At 41.8% G+C, this 14,371-nt stretch overlaps 3 protein-coding genes and 1 pseudogene across 7 annotated transcripts in view; 3 read left to right on the top strand and 1 right to left on the bottom strand.

Moving 5' to 3' along the window:
• LOC146868700 (uncharacterized) overlaps positions 1-14,371 on the bottom strand; it is a 133,655-nt gene that overhangs the window by 33,138 nt on the left and 86,146 nt on the right. For 2 of the 5 annotated variants that reach the window (XM_085613313.1, XM_085613320.1), the window contains exon 11: positions 3,115-3,257. The exons of the other annotated variants lie outside the window; for them this stretch is intronic. In XM_085613313.1, coding sequence (XP_085469439.1) covers positions 3,115-3,257 — 143 coding nt within the window. The remainder of the gene's footprint in view (positions 1-3,114; positions 3,258-14,371) is intronic. 5 annotated transcript variants of the gene reach the window in all.
• The window catches only part of GPSM1 (G protein signaling modulator 1), a 982,732-nt gene that overhangs the window by 953,294 nt on the left and 15,067 nt on the right, over positions 1-14,371 (top strand). The window lies entirely within an intron of this gene.
• On the top strand, positions 8,048-8,121 carry LOC146868703 (U4 spliceosomal RNA; annotated as a pseudogene).
• On the top strand, positions 8,094-9,972 carry LOC146868702 (uncharacterized). The gene is made up of 2 exons (XM_085614230.1): positions 8,094-8,419; positions 8,558-9,972. The coding sequence occupies exon 2, from the start codon at positions 8,611-8,613 to the stop codon at positions 9,970-9,972; it is 1,362 nt and encodes a 453-aa protein (XP_085470356.1). The 5' UTR covers positions 8,094-8,419; positions 8,558-8,610.

Here is a 14,371-nt window from a genome sequence, read left to right as displayed (position 1 = left end):
ATCACCAAATTTCTTTGTCTCATGATTCCAAACACCTCACGTCGTTCATAACCCCCTTTGGGTGTTTTCAGTTTACCCGCATGCCCTTTGGCCTTGCGTCAGCGGGTGCGGTATTCCAACGGCTGATGTTCCACTTATTTAAAAAGGAGGCGGGTGTAACCTTTTTCCAGGATGACATCCTAATTTATGGGGGAACCAAGGAAGAACATGATGCTAGGCTTAGTAAGGTTTTGAGAATCCTGGAGGGTAAAGGCCTTACTATTGAGTTCGCTAAGTGTAAATTCGCTTGTGAAAGCGTAACTTATTTGGGACACGTCATTGATTGTAATGGTGTTAGACCAAAGGCGTCTTTGGTGTCAGCTATTGAAGAGGCACCAACTCCTTGCAGTAAGGATGATGATAGATCCTTTTTAGGCATGGCTGAGTTTTGTGCTAAATATGTTCCTAATTTCGCTGACAAGTGTTTCAATATTCGGCAACTTCTGAAGAAAAATGTGAATTTCGTTTGGTCTACTGAATGTGATAGGGATTTTAAGACTATCAAGACCGCAATTGCAAATGCGGCCTGCCTCAGTAGCTTTGATCCTGCTGCAGAAAGTTTTGTAACTACCGACGCAAGTAATAAGGGATTGGGGGCAGTTTTATCTCAGTACGCGGGTAACGGCAAAGAAAACATCATCGCGTTTGCGTCTAGGTCTCTTTCCCCATGTGAGGAGAAGTACCGATAATTGAGAAGGAGGCATTGGCATGTGCGTGGGGTCTTGACCATTTTAAATCATTAATTTGGGGAAAGTATGCACTCTAAGATCTGACCACAAACCTTTGGTAAAAATTTTGTCCTCGGAAGGTTCATCTAATGTCTCGTCTAGACTGTCTAGAATTTCAATGCGGATGCAAAATTTTACGTATAGAATGGTTTATACCCCTGGCAGACATAATCTGGTAGCTGATTTTTTGTCTAGAATGCCGGTCATACTGGAAAAATGTGAAGATGAGGAATGGAATGATTTTCAAGTTGCGTTGATTCACAGTCAGGGCCGCTCTGCTATCAACAGAGATGAATGGGAATCTGAATTCCGTGGGGATGAGACATTATCTAAAGTTGTGTCATTTACTTTGAATGGTTGGCCTCGTAAGGATAATATACCCGACATGGTGAAGCCTTTTTGGGAAGTCAGATCAGAACTCTCTTTTTGTGACGGTTTTTTGTTAAGAGGTGAAAGGGTTATTCCACCTGTGAGCCTTCGTTCTTCTATTGTGGAACTGTGTCATGAAGGTCATTCGGGTATTACCAGAACCAAGGCTGTGATTAAAAAATTGTTCTGGTGGCCTGGCTTGGAGATTGAGACGGAAAGAGTGGTTAGGAATTGTACGACATGTGGTAATTCTGACAAGTCTTTAAAGACCCTTAGACCTCCTATGTCTGATATTATCGTTGCAAAGGAACCGTGGGATACGGCTGCTATTGATCTTTTGGGACCCATTAAAGATCAGTGTGGTGAGTCTCAGAAGTATATTTTTGTGCTTTTGGATCTTTTTTTGCGCTGGCCAGTTGTAAAGATTGTGGCTAAGACTGATAATGCGGCAGTTCTTGAATTTTTGGATGAGGTTTTCTCCTCGGAGGGTATTCCAGCATCTTTAATTAGTGACAATGGAGTACAATTTGTGTCAAATATGGCTAAGGAGTACTTTGCAAAACTGGGCGTGAATCACAGGACTACTTCTTTGTATAATCCTAGCGGGAACGGCATGGTGGAAAGATTTAATCGTGTGTTAAAAGGGATAATTCAAATTGCTTCTGGTAAGGCACAAGATTGGATTCCACAGGTGGGTAAGACTGTCTGGGCTTACAGAGTGACTGCTACCGAAGTTACTGGGTTACCTCCGTTTAGTATTATGCGTGGACGTAAACCCCGCTCTAAGTTTAACCCTAGTTGGTTATTTTCTTCGGGTCCAGTTATCTGGTCGAAAGATGAGGTATGGAATAGGATGCAGCGTGTTCATAAAAAAAACAGTGAATACTACAATGTTAAACACTCCACCAAACCAGTGGTGGTTGAAGTGGGTGACTGGGTTAGAGTTAAAAAACCTGGATTTGTGTGCAAAGGTGAAAGCGCTTTCTTTGATGCTGAGGAAGTGGTAGAAGTGCTTCACAATGCCGTGAGACTTAAAAATGGTGAGGTTTGGAATTTGAAAAGGGTTGCTATGGATCACCTCGGTCAGTCTAGTAAGAGACTCAGTGAGGGCCCTTACAATTCAGATTGGTTGGAAGATGATTTTAATAATGTAACAGTTCCTTCCTCTGATTTGGCTGAGGGCTATAATATGCAGCAGCCTGTTGTGGTTCAGGAGGGGATGGGGTGGTCTTGGAGGTTCCAAAGTTGGCTGGTCCTAACTCTGGTGAGAATATTCCAACTTCTGGTGAGAACATTCCGTCTGCTGGTCTTCCTGTTGTTAACCAGAGGGCTCCACGTTTAAAGAAGGGTCCTGTGTGGCTTAGGGATTATGTGGTTAACAATGAGTGAGGTTGAGTTATGGTAATAATTGTGTGTTCCATATTCTTTGTTATTATTAGGTCCTTACCCTTGTTCCTTACCCTTTATTTTTGTAATTCCCTTGTATATAATTTAATTGTGTTTTATATAAGGAGGGGGAAGTGTTGTGTTGCTTGGTAACTAGTTACCTTGCATCCTCGTGTGGCACAGAATGTTTGGGTTTGTATGGGATTCTGGTTCCACTGCATGGTTGACCAGAATCGTTGCTGGAATTGAAGAGGGACGTTGTATCTGATTGATGCTCCTCAGTTAATAAAGGAATCTACAATTATATGTCCGTCTCCTTCACTTCATATTGGTATCAGAAGCCCAGCCCCTGAACAGAGCTCTCCCACCAATCCTTGTTCCCCTTTTTGTTTATTTCATATTGAAGTGACACCAAACACCCCCAGACAGGGTCCACTTCCCCCTTCCTGCTGGGAGTTCGGTGAACCTAACCTCTGTATGTAATGCTATCCCTGCAGGGATGAGATCTCCTCTAAGTGCCAGCTGCTACTTAAGAACCACACACAGTGACATCAGTTATCTTTTCTATATTTCCAGGCAGTTTGTGACTTACCTTTGTCCGCTGCTTCAGTTTGTGCGGTAGCGGCTCCCTGAGTCCACCCGTCCTCTTCATCTGTTGGCTTACTCTGCTGATGGTTGTGTGGCTGCAGCCTGTCACCCAAGAGATGAAGCGGTAGCAGTTGCACCGGGCGCCCCCTGTGCAGTGGAGAGTACAGTGCTTGGTTATCATGCTGGGAGGTGTTACCATCTTTGTGCCACAGATGCTTTCTCAGTGGCAATGACTGCATTGTATCTATTGCATCTTCTGGAACATGTTCAGCACAAACCTAGTTCGAGAGAAACCCCTGGTGCAAAGCATTGGCCCTGGAAGCTGCAAACGTTCAGTGCTGCTTTACTAGAGGGCTACCACAATCTGTGTTTATGTCTTTGAAACTTGGGGCTTCCGGGGCCGGTCATCTGCACCGAGGGGGTGCTCCCTTGCTGGAACAGGTGCTAGGGTATTCTAGCCATTTGGATTGTTCAGCACCATTCATAACTCCATCGGCTATCACTGCTGTGGAAGGAAGGCCCAGATAAGTCTACAGCTGAGTTTGTCTGAGCAGTTTTGGACAATGCAGGAGACGACTCAACACACCACCAAGTCAACAGTTCTTGAAATATGAATGTCAGATCCATCGGTTTTGGTACTAAGAGAGTTGCTGAGTGCAGTTGCAGCACCTACCACCACCACCACTCCATGGCTGAAATGAAATGAAATGAAAGAGGCATTTGTATAGCGCATGGCTACCCGGATTTGATTCCTTGCGAAGGAACAACGGCAGAGAGTTCCAGAGTTTGGCAGCGTTATACAAGAACAGCCGACCTCCACTTCTGGCTTTCTTGATCCTAGGGAACTCAACTAGATAGAACTCATCCGATCGCAGTTTCCTCTTGGCCTTGTGTGGGCAAATCATGGCTGAATTTATTGGTGGCCCAATCCCTTGCAGGGATTTGTGGACAATGCAAAGGGCCTTGAAACTGATTCTTTCTTGCACCGGGAGCCAATGAAGGGAGTGAAGAGCAGGTTTTGCTGAATGACGATTGGAAACTCCCATCAGCAGTCTGGCTGCACAATTTTGTATCGTCTGAAGTTTCGAGACTACAGCACCCACATATAAAGCGTTGCCATGGTCTATCCTGGACAGTATGAGCGATTGGACTAATACTTTTTTAGCTTGAAAGGGAAGGGGGGGAAGCACTTTGCGGGCCATTCTGAGCAGGTCGTAGCAAGAGGCCCAGTCATTCTGGCCTGCTCCTTAAAGTTTAAGTTCTGATCTAACCAGATGCCCAAGCTCTTTATTTGGATCTTTAGGACGGTGCCAGGCCCATACAGGCTGGCCACATAGTGCTGGATTTAAAATTTAGAGGGTTGCCCAGGACCATAAATTCAGTTTTTTCACCGTTGAGCTTAAGGTGTGACATACCCATCCACTTAGAAACTTCTTCAAGACATAGGTGTAGTCCTTTAAACCTCTGATCTGCATGATTCAATGCTACGACCAGTTGGGTGTCATCAGCGTACGTCACCATGTGGATCCCAAATGGGGCTACAATGTCCGCCAACGGGGCCATATAAATGTTGAAAAGAGTCGGGCTCAACGATGAGCCCTAGGGGACTCCACGCTGTAAGGGGAAGGGCTTTTAAACCTTGTCCTCCTCGAATACTTGAAAGAATCTCCCCTCCAGAAAGGAACGCAGCCATTGAAGCGCGGTACCAGTTACTCCAGTACTCCTGAGACGGTGAACCAAAATAGGGTGATTCACCGTGTCAAAGGCCGCGCTTAAGCCGAGAAGTATGATGGCTGAAGACCCACCTGAATCTAGAATCTTTCTGCATTCTTCCACCACAGCTAACAGAGCAGTTTCAGTGCTCTGTCGCGGGCAGAATCCTGTTTGGGAGGGATGGAGCAAGTCGTGTGATTCTAGAAAGCCAGACAAGATCTGGTTGATGTATTTTTGCGTGATTTTGCTGATCCCTGGAAGAAGGGAAATGGGGCGATAATTGGGCAGATCTGCAGGACCCAGGTTGGGTTTCTTTAGTAGCGTTTTCACCATAACCCTTTTCCAATTGGTGGGGACTATTCCAGTAGAAAGTGAGGCGTTAATCAGGGACGTGATAGTAGGGGCAATTATGGGTGCTACCAGTTTCAGGATCTTTGGTGGTGCCGGGTCCCTAGGTGACCCACTTTTAACCACTGACAACAAAGTGAGAACTGATTCCTGGAGAAGAGGTGGAAAATCCTCCAATGAATGTTTAATTACCTGCGGACCCAGATCCGTGAGCATACTAGTAGAATCGCGCTCACCGTCAGTCTGTGGAAGGCATTTAAGAATATTCTGTACCTTAGCGGAGAAGTACTCTGCCTGTTCATTGCAGCGCTGACCCCAGGTGTCTGGTGCAACAGGAGGAGGGGGGGCTTTAAGCAGTTTTTTTTATAATGAGGAAGGTTTCTCTAGGGGAGTTGGCTGCTAGCAAGATTTTTTCCTCGTAATAGGAGTCCTGGGCTTTTTTTATTTCTACCTTATAAACGCCGATAGCCGCCCTATATTCCAACTTCTTATTAGCTGAGGAATCTTTCCTCCAACTTCTTTCCAGTACTTTACAACGCTGCCTCTTTAAAGAGCCTTACATCATAATGCAACAACAGTCCACCCACCTTTCTAATCTCAGGTTGACCCTGTCTCCGCCTTTGGCCCAGAGCAGCACTCCACTGCTTTTTGGTTAGGTTCACCCTGTGCCAATACCACATTAATACTGAACCACCACATACTGTGAGCACACGAGCGTACAAGGTGGCCCTTTTTATTGTCTGAACTGGGCAAAGTGATTCAATACAGTAGAAGCAAGCAGGAGCCAACTCAAACACACAGTCAGCAGCACAAATCCAACTGTATGGCACACTAATGGAAACTAGCAAATTGATACAGTACTGCGGTAGTGCGGGATCTGAACACTTCAGTGTACCAGTGTGGCATTTTAGAAATGAGATAAAACTTGTGTTCTGATTTAGCACTGAGGATATTGGACAAGTATGTGCCTCATTGATATGGAACGAGCACACATGCACAACAGCAGCTCTCTGAAAACTGATAGTGTATGTATAATTGGGGAGTGTAGTAGCTACCAGTTAGTGGCAGTCTTTACTTTGTATGTCTTTACATCAGGAGTCATTAAATTGATTGATTAATTGATTAATTTGAAGTACCTGTACATCAGCAGTTATTATATCCAGAGAACCTTTAATTCACACCTTTGATGATATGTGCTTTTTAATATATTACGCAGTGGCAGTTGCTACTGTGTAGTTATGTTTCCGTCACACTTTCCATTGAAAATGTATTTTTTGATTTGCCAATACCTTTTGACTTGTGAACAGATCTGCACTGTAATTCGAAATCGATTGACATAGGTAATGTCAGACATGCCAATTTTGGGGAAGATCCATGCAGGGAGAATAAAGTTAATAGGAGTTTGTGTTTTCTCATGTTAGCTCTCACAGGAAATTTTACTTGTGGAAAATAAAATGCAGAACAGATTTTACACCTAAATAGGCATGGAAGCAGAATGTTGCTCAAAGTGCGCGTTCAGTGACTTGGTGTAAATCCAGTCAGTAGTTTTTGTGATACAAGCCTTTCAGAAATGGGTCAGGTAGGCTAGAAAGGGTTAAAACTCGTGTATATCTCTGCCGTTCATTAACCAGAAAAGCAAGAATATTTTCAATCACATTTAACTTTTTTCTCAAATGTGATTGACTGATTAAAGGGATTTATTATTTTTCAGCCATCTTGAAAATCGCGACTTTAGAGAAAATCACGATTTTCCTAAGTGGGAAAAAAACATTTCCCCAGCCATTGCTAGCGGTGCACCTTTAAAGGTCTCAGACCCCAGGAGAGGGGTATGCCTCTGAGAGGCTCGGAAAAAGTCACCCAAAAAGGGTTCTTGGAGCTAAAATCGGAATTTTATTGAAAATCACAATTTTGCTGCAATTTTCTGAATAGTTGGCGAGAAAAAGCAATTTTTCAGTAAAAACATAGCAAAAAAAAGGAAAAAAGATTTTCCCATTTTTTTTGTCAAAAAAAGGGTTGGCTGTCTGCGGTGAGTTCGGCGCAGGACTTGGCCATTCCTTACTGCACATTGCCATTGCTCGTGTACAGCACGGGTTGGAAACTACGTGGTGGATGCCTGTTCACTGCTGTGGGTTGGGTGAACAGCGGGGGTTTCCCACCCTCAGTGTATTGGGTACAGGGCCCGGTAACAGGCCCTCCTGTCAACTCCAAGAGTAGGAGTTGTCTGCTTGCCACCAACCCCTGCTCTGGAGGTTGGCCAGCAAGACACAAGGCCTAGCCTACCCCCACTGCGCATGGTCAAAGGTGCTGCCAGCACACCATAACTCACGGCGTCCGCAATGTTGTTCTCTTAACAGCTTTTTGCTTGTTTCTTTGCTGTTGGCAAATTGGTGTTTTGCGCATAGCTGTTGGTGTGGCTTATGGTGTGCAGAGAAAGAGTTGCTAATCATAACTGGCGAATATCAGTGGGTTTTGATGTTTCAGACAGAACCATAGCTCAGTTTTTAAATTTCTAGCAGTGTTTTTAAATTTTACCATGAATGAATATTTCGGAAAATCTATCTATCTATCTATCTACACATATATAAATATCCCCACACTCCGGATCTGTGTGCTGGCACTAATTGGCACTCTGTGACGGTGCGAACAGTGGAAACGGTAGAGAGCCCAGCAGTTATTTTATGAATCCAGGTTTTTTTCATATAGAAAAAGATCCACTCGCACTCACGGATACCAATTGCAAATAATTTCCTTTATTTCAAGGCAACAGTATTCCAATCGACAAGCTCAGCAGCCCAACGCGTTTCAGTCTGTCAGCAGACCTTGATCATGTAAATTATGCATAATTATTTAAATTAGTTTTTGATTTAAACTTTGATAGTTTTGCGCAGTGGCAGTATCGTAGCCAATGAGGTCTAACCGAGGCGCGATTATTGCTTATTGTAAACTTTGAGGCAAGATGGCGACCGTGGCGTGGGCTGTGTGAGCAGCTCTTCAACTCGGCTCCGCGCTCCTGAGAGAAAAGTGTGGCGGATGCGGACTGAATCACCGTTTAATCATTATACTTGTTCTTAAAATCAGCCCGTTATTATTCTGGCTCGATTCGACGGTAACTGGAGGGGGAGAGAAAATCAAAATATGCAGAGAGAGAGAAATGTATCGTAACCCGTGCAGTTGCCGTATACTGGACTCTGCAGGCCCGGAGCAGGCTTGAGTCTAGGACCCGGGATCCAGGACCTGGCCGTGGGCGTGTAAGTTTTCGAAAGTTTTGCTTAGTTCGGACGTCGCCTCTTTAGCGGCGTAATCTCGAATTTACCAACGGATGCTGCTTAATCTTTTCCGAACCCGAAAGTGTTTCCCGCTCTGGCGTTTCTCTGGGTTTCTTACAGGATTTCACTGTTTAGTAGTACGTGGGAGCGGCGGCTCTTGGAGAAGCAAGAAGATGCCGCAGAAGGCTCAAACGAAGGTCCAGACCCGGAGTGTTAAGACAAAACAGCCAGCCGAGGGAAAGTCAGCTGAGGGAAAGGTGGCCCGGGCGAAAAATACTGTAAGTGAATCTTTACTTTCACCAGAAATCGAGACTATTGATAAAGCGCGGAACGCTATGGGTGCTGATTTGTTTGAACAAAGTCCTCTGCCTCAACGTAACTTTAAAAAAGGCACTCTTCCGCTTCACGTTTTTTTCGGAAAAAAAACATCAAAACACAGAGACACTGTATCTTTAATCTCTGCAACATCTGCGGTGGATATATCCGAGCCTGTAGTCAGTGTTACTGTTGCTATAACAGAGGGGACAATAGATACAACAGAAGGAACTTTGGACTCAGACTCACAGGCTTGTGGTTTGCAAGGGAGTATGGGAGATAGAGTCCAAATCGATGTATTACATGCTGCAGGGCCTGTTGAGACTCCCTTGAATATTGTCTCTAAACTTTCGGAAAAGGCGTTAATTCTTCAAGAGGGTGGTGAAAATTTCTACTCATTGTCCGATCACACGTCCGATGATAGTCTAAATCGTAGCAAAGACTGGGCGGACTACACTGCAGAGAGTAGCTTCTTAGGAGAGGACGAAGATGATGGGGACATAAGAACCATTTTAACTTCACCTAATGCAAGTGTCGCAAGTGTTGCCACAGTCAAGAGACGTAAAAAGAGAGGGTCTTCTAACCGTACTCTTACTAGACCTATTGTAGCAGGCACTGAGAATATTGCGTTTGATCACGCAATTCGGCCTGATACTTTTTTAGAAAATAATTTGGAGGCAGAAATTAGGTCTGAAGCTGTAGAGACTTTTGAAGATGGAAATAATCCGGTTGAAGATCCCACCAAAATTACGTTAACAACCATCCATAATACCATGATGGCACATCGGGCAGAGAGTAAATCTGAAATTCTTCGCACTCAAGCCACCTGTACTAACAAGTTAACGGGTCTAGAAAATCAGGCTCGTAGAAACAACCTACGATTTCTTGGAATACCTGAAAAGCAGGAAGGGACTGATGCTAGACAATTCATTATTGGACTTTTAAATGAGGCTTTTCCTGATTTAAAATCATGGGACTGGGCAAAAGAAGTCCAAAGAGCGCATCGTTTCCCCTTTTCAATCAAGAAACCTCGTCAGGGTGAGATAGATTATCCCCGGGCAATCCTTGTCAGCTTTAACAACTTCCTCGCTAGAGAGGAAATCTCAACCTTAGCCAGACCTGAGAAAAGAGTAACTGCTAAAGGATGCACATTTTTTGTGCGGCCGGTTCTGTCAGGCAACAGTGGCCCAGCGGTGGCATCTTCGACAATTAATATCTGATTTTCAGGAGAAGGGGGCCACCGTTTACCTCCAGAATCCAGCCAAACTAAAAATCTTGTGGAAAGGGCAAACAAAATTTTTTCTATCAGAGATTAAGGCTAAGGAGTTTTTACATACATTATAAAATTAAAATTTTCACTAGGCAGAATATTATGTCTCTACTTAGCTAATAATGTCACTAAATTATATTAAATTTAATCTCTGAGTCATTAGGGTTATATTGGATTCTAATTGTTTTTTGTTTTGTCTACCTTCATTTTTGTTTCTCTTGTGGTGTGCGGAGCCGAAGGGACGCGGTACTCCATACTTTACAGGAACTGAGAGTTCCTGAGCCTCATATGTGGGGGAGGGGGGTGGGTTGCTGGTCTTGGACCAGGGGTGGGAGGTTGTGGTGGAGGGGGGTGGGGTGTAATACAGCAACAATAGCTGATCCGGGCTTTATTAGACAGATTAGATGGACTTATATAAATTATAAGAGTCATAAGAGTATCAAGAATCAATTAAAAATGTATTGTTTATTGTGTTTTTTACAATTCTAAAATGGGGAGAAAAAATAAAATGTGTTCATTAAATATCAATGGTTTGAATGACTTTAAAAAATTAGGGATCTTGCAGCATTTGATTCAATCTTTGCAATTTGATATTCTGTGTCTACAGGAGACACATGTTCCATGGTCTAAGAGGAGTTTGCTGAAAAATCTGGGTTTCGAGCTTTTAACTTGTTCTAAACAAATGGGAGCCACAAGAGGAGTTGCTATTCTTATAAAACAAAGGATTGGTAAATGTGTTAGAACTTCAGGTGATAAATGGGGGAGATGGGGAATTGCAGAGATTATTATTGAAGGGACTAAATTTACTGTCTGTTCTATATATGGTCCAAACTTAGATGATAAGGAAGTATTTAATCTAATCAATTCCGAGTTAGCTGATTGGAATTATCCTTTAATTCTCTGTGGAGATTTTAACATTAATATTGATGCTAATTGTAATATTAGGAATACTTGGAATTATAAAGGTCGTAAAATCCAAACTTTTAGAGCTCTTAGGGAATTAATCTTAGGGAACGGATTGATAGATGTGTGGAATAAGATTAGACCTATTGAGCCAGGCTTCACTTATTTTTCAGCTCCACATCAAAAATTTGCTCGTTTAGATTATTTTTTTATTTCTGCAAAGTTTACTGAAAATATAAGTATGGATGTTCTACCACAAATCATTTCCGATCATAACCCTATTGTGTTAGAATTATTATTTTTCCCTCAGGAGCATCCTCAAAAAAGGCCATGGTCATTTCAAAGAAATTTACTGCTAGACCAGGACTATTTAGCTCATATGGCTATGATTATAAAGGAATTCTTTTCGAATAATAATAATACGGCTTCGACTCAGATAGTTTGGGACACTTTTAAAGCGACTATTAGAGGAGAGACCTTGAGTTTTTCGAAATATCGTTTTTAAAAAAAACAAACTGAATTTAAGGCCGCCCATGATCAAATAATTCAGGCAGAACTAAAACTAGCCTCTTGTATCAGACTGGGTTTTGGTGTACAGGAAGCTCAAAAAGTTCTGGCTTCTGAGCGGTCAGCCGTCTATTCTTTTTTAGCTGAGCAGGTAGCAGCGAAGTACAAATTATTTAAAAAAGAATGCTATGAACTAAGTGAGCAAACGGGCAGAATATTAGCGCAGAGATTGAGGCAGAAAGCAGCCATCACTGAAATAATTAAGATTACTGATCAAGATGGTGTAAGTCAAGAATCTAGTTCTGGTGTATTGAAGGCATTCCAGGATTTCTATCAATCATTGTATAATCAATCAAATGATGGTACTAGTGTAAGGAGCGATACGTCTAGCTATCTTTTGAATTTAGATCGTTCTTTTTCCCTCACTGAAGATCAACGAGCAATACTATCTGCCCCAATTACTTGGGAGGAGATAGAAGGGGCTATTCTTGGTTTAGCTCCAGGCAAAGCAGTCGGTCCGGATAATATCCCCCTGGAATTTTATCGAATGTTTCGCAATGTATGAAATTAGAGTTGTTGAAAATCTTTCAAGAAGCATTCCTTGGCCGGTCCCCTTCCTCATGGTCACTAGCTACTATAGTTGTATTTAAAAAAAAAGGAAAAGATTCTATGGATCTTGGGTCATACAGACCAATTTCCTTAATAACCTCCGACAGTAAGATCTTATCTAAGATTTTAGCAAACAGGTTAAACGATATGATGCCTAATTTAGTAGCTAAAATTCAACATGGCTTTATAAAAAAGAGAGATACAACCGATCATGTGAGAAGAATTATTGCTCTTTTGGATTGGGCGCAGGCCTCGGGATCCCCAGTCGGAGTGGCCCTACTGGACGCCGAGAAGGCGTTTGATAGGGTCGACTGGGGGTTCCTCTGGCATGTTCTGGCTTGGAAATGTTTTCCTGTGGAATTTATAACGGCTATGAATGCTCTATATAATGAACCCAAAGCCGTAATTCGAATAGCCTCTGATACCTCTACCACATTATCAATAACAGGGGGGACTAGGCAAGGGTGCCCTTGCTCCCCCCTGTTATTTGCGCTTTACATAGAACCATATCTTCAAAAACTCATGAATCAGGAAAGCATCCCCCCGGTTATAATTCATCAATTTGAATATAAAATCTTTGCTTACGCTGACGATGTCGCGATTGTCCCTTCAAATATCAATTTAGCATTACCTAAAATCATAGAACTAGCTCGTGAATTTGGCTTATACTCTGGCTACAAACTAAATATAGCAAAAACACAGATAATTCATTCTGCTGTCGGTTCACCAACCGATTTGACACTTTCAACTACGGCCCTTTACTTAGGTGTGAAACTGTCTGCTAAGGTGGAAGATATTATAGGGCTCAATCTTGATCCTTTACTTTTTTCCACAAATACGTCTCTTGAAAGGTTAAACAATTTACATCTTTCTCTTTATGGTCGTACTAATGCTGTCAAGATGCTTTTTTCCTAAATTTCTTTATTTTTTTCGGACTATACCTTTATTGTTCCCCTCTAGTTTTTTCAGCAAACTAGATAGAATAATTTCAAGATTTTTATGGGGATACAAAAGAGCTAGGAGGTATCTTAATTGGTGTACCCTACCTACGCTTAGAGGAGGGTGGGGAATGCCGAATTTTCGTTTATATTACCTGGCTGTATCGCTTAGGCTTATGAGCGTTCTAATTTTTCGAGAAATAATAACAGATGATTCCACATATCCATCAATTTATGTAAGGATTCTTGGTACTCAAGCACGACGATGTCTAGTATGTTTTTCTGAACCAAGTTATTATAAAAAAACAAGATTTAAAGTCATATTAACGGCTTACCAGATATGGAAGCAATTTAAGAAAAGATTTTGTTTGAATATTAATTTTAGTTACTATACACCACTATTTGATAATCCGATGCTCCCAACAATATTCACAGATCATATTATGCAGCGCTGGCAAAGTCTAAACATATCCTGTTTAGGGGATCTCTATCAAGAAGATCAATTTGTAACATTTACGTATTTACAACAACAATATATTTTGCCCAAAGCCGATTTTTTTAAATATCTGCAAATACGTAGTTTTCTAAACACAAAAAAATTATTGAATACTAATAAAATTCAGAAAATTGATATATTGGAATGCTGCCGGAGACAAAATAGAATCGGGGTGATCTATCAGACAATGATAAACCGATTAGAAGACAATCTTGAACTATTTAATATAAAATGACAAAGGGACTTGGGGATAAATAGTATTAATGTCTCTGATGCATTGGTACTGTCCGATCTAGTTTTTTGTAATGGATCTTTAAAAAGTCAATTCTTTATGAGTATATTTGATTTATATTATACCCCTGCTAAACTATTGAAGTGGAAAGCTAATAGAGGTGATAAATGTAGCCGATGTGGATTTCTTGGTGCAAATTCTATTCATATGTTTTTTCTCTGTCCCAACCTAACCCAATTTATTGCTGAAATTCAAAAGTTCTCAAACAACATCATGAATTCACCAGTAATACTTTCTGCTGAACTTGTAATACTTGGCATCCAATCAAATCCTGATAGGCTGCAGACAAGAGCTGAAGAAGGTTTTCTATTCATGTCCATGTCTATTTTTAGATATTGTATAACCTCTCATTGGCTTGATGTTGATCCTCCTTCATTTTTTCAGTGGCAATCTAAATTGTTAAATATTTATCAATTAGAGAAAGCTGTGTACTGTCTAAAGGGGAAGAAAAAGAAAGCTTTCGGTTTAAAAATTTGGGCCCCTATTTATAATTGGATTCAATCCTAAAAATCTCATCTGTCTACTCATGTTATTGTTGTTAAAGCGATGTCTAGCTCTGTTTAATTATTTATCTCAATTATTTGCTTGATTTGTAATGCTCGGT

The sequence above is a fragment of the Triturus cristatus genome, chromosome 1_2, assembly GCF_964204655.1.
Source record: "Triturus cristatus chromosome 1_2, aTriCri1.1, whole genome shotgun sequence".
Taxonomy (NCBI): Eukaryota; Metazoa; Chordata; class Amphibia; order Caudata; family Salamandridae; genus Triturus; species Triturus cristatus.
Note: the sequence above shows the minus strand (reverse complement) of the source record. Positions and strands in the feature narration are given on the sequence as shown.

Bases quoted from the DNA above. Each gene is read 5' to 3' on its own strand.
- LOC146868702 (XM_085614230.1), top strand. From the start codon at position 8,611: ATGCCGCAGAAGGCTCAAACGAAGGTCCAGACCCGGAGTGTTAAGACA.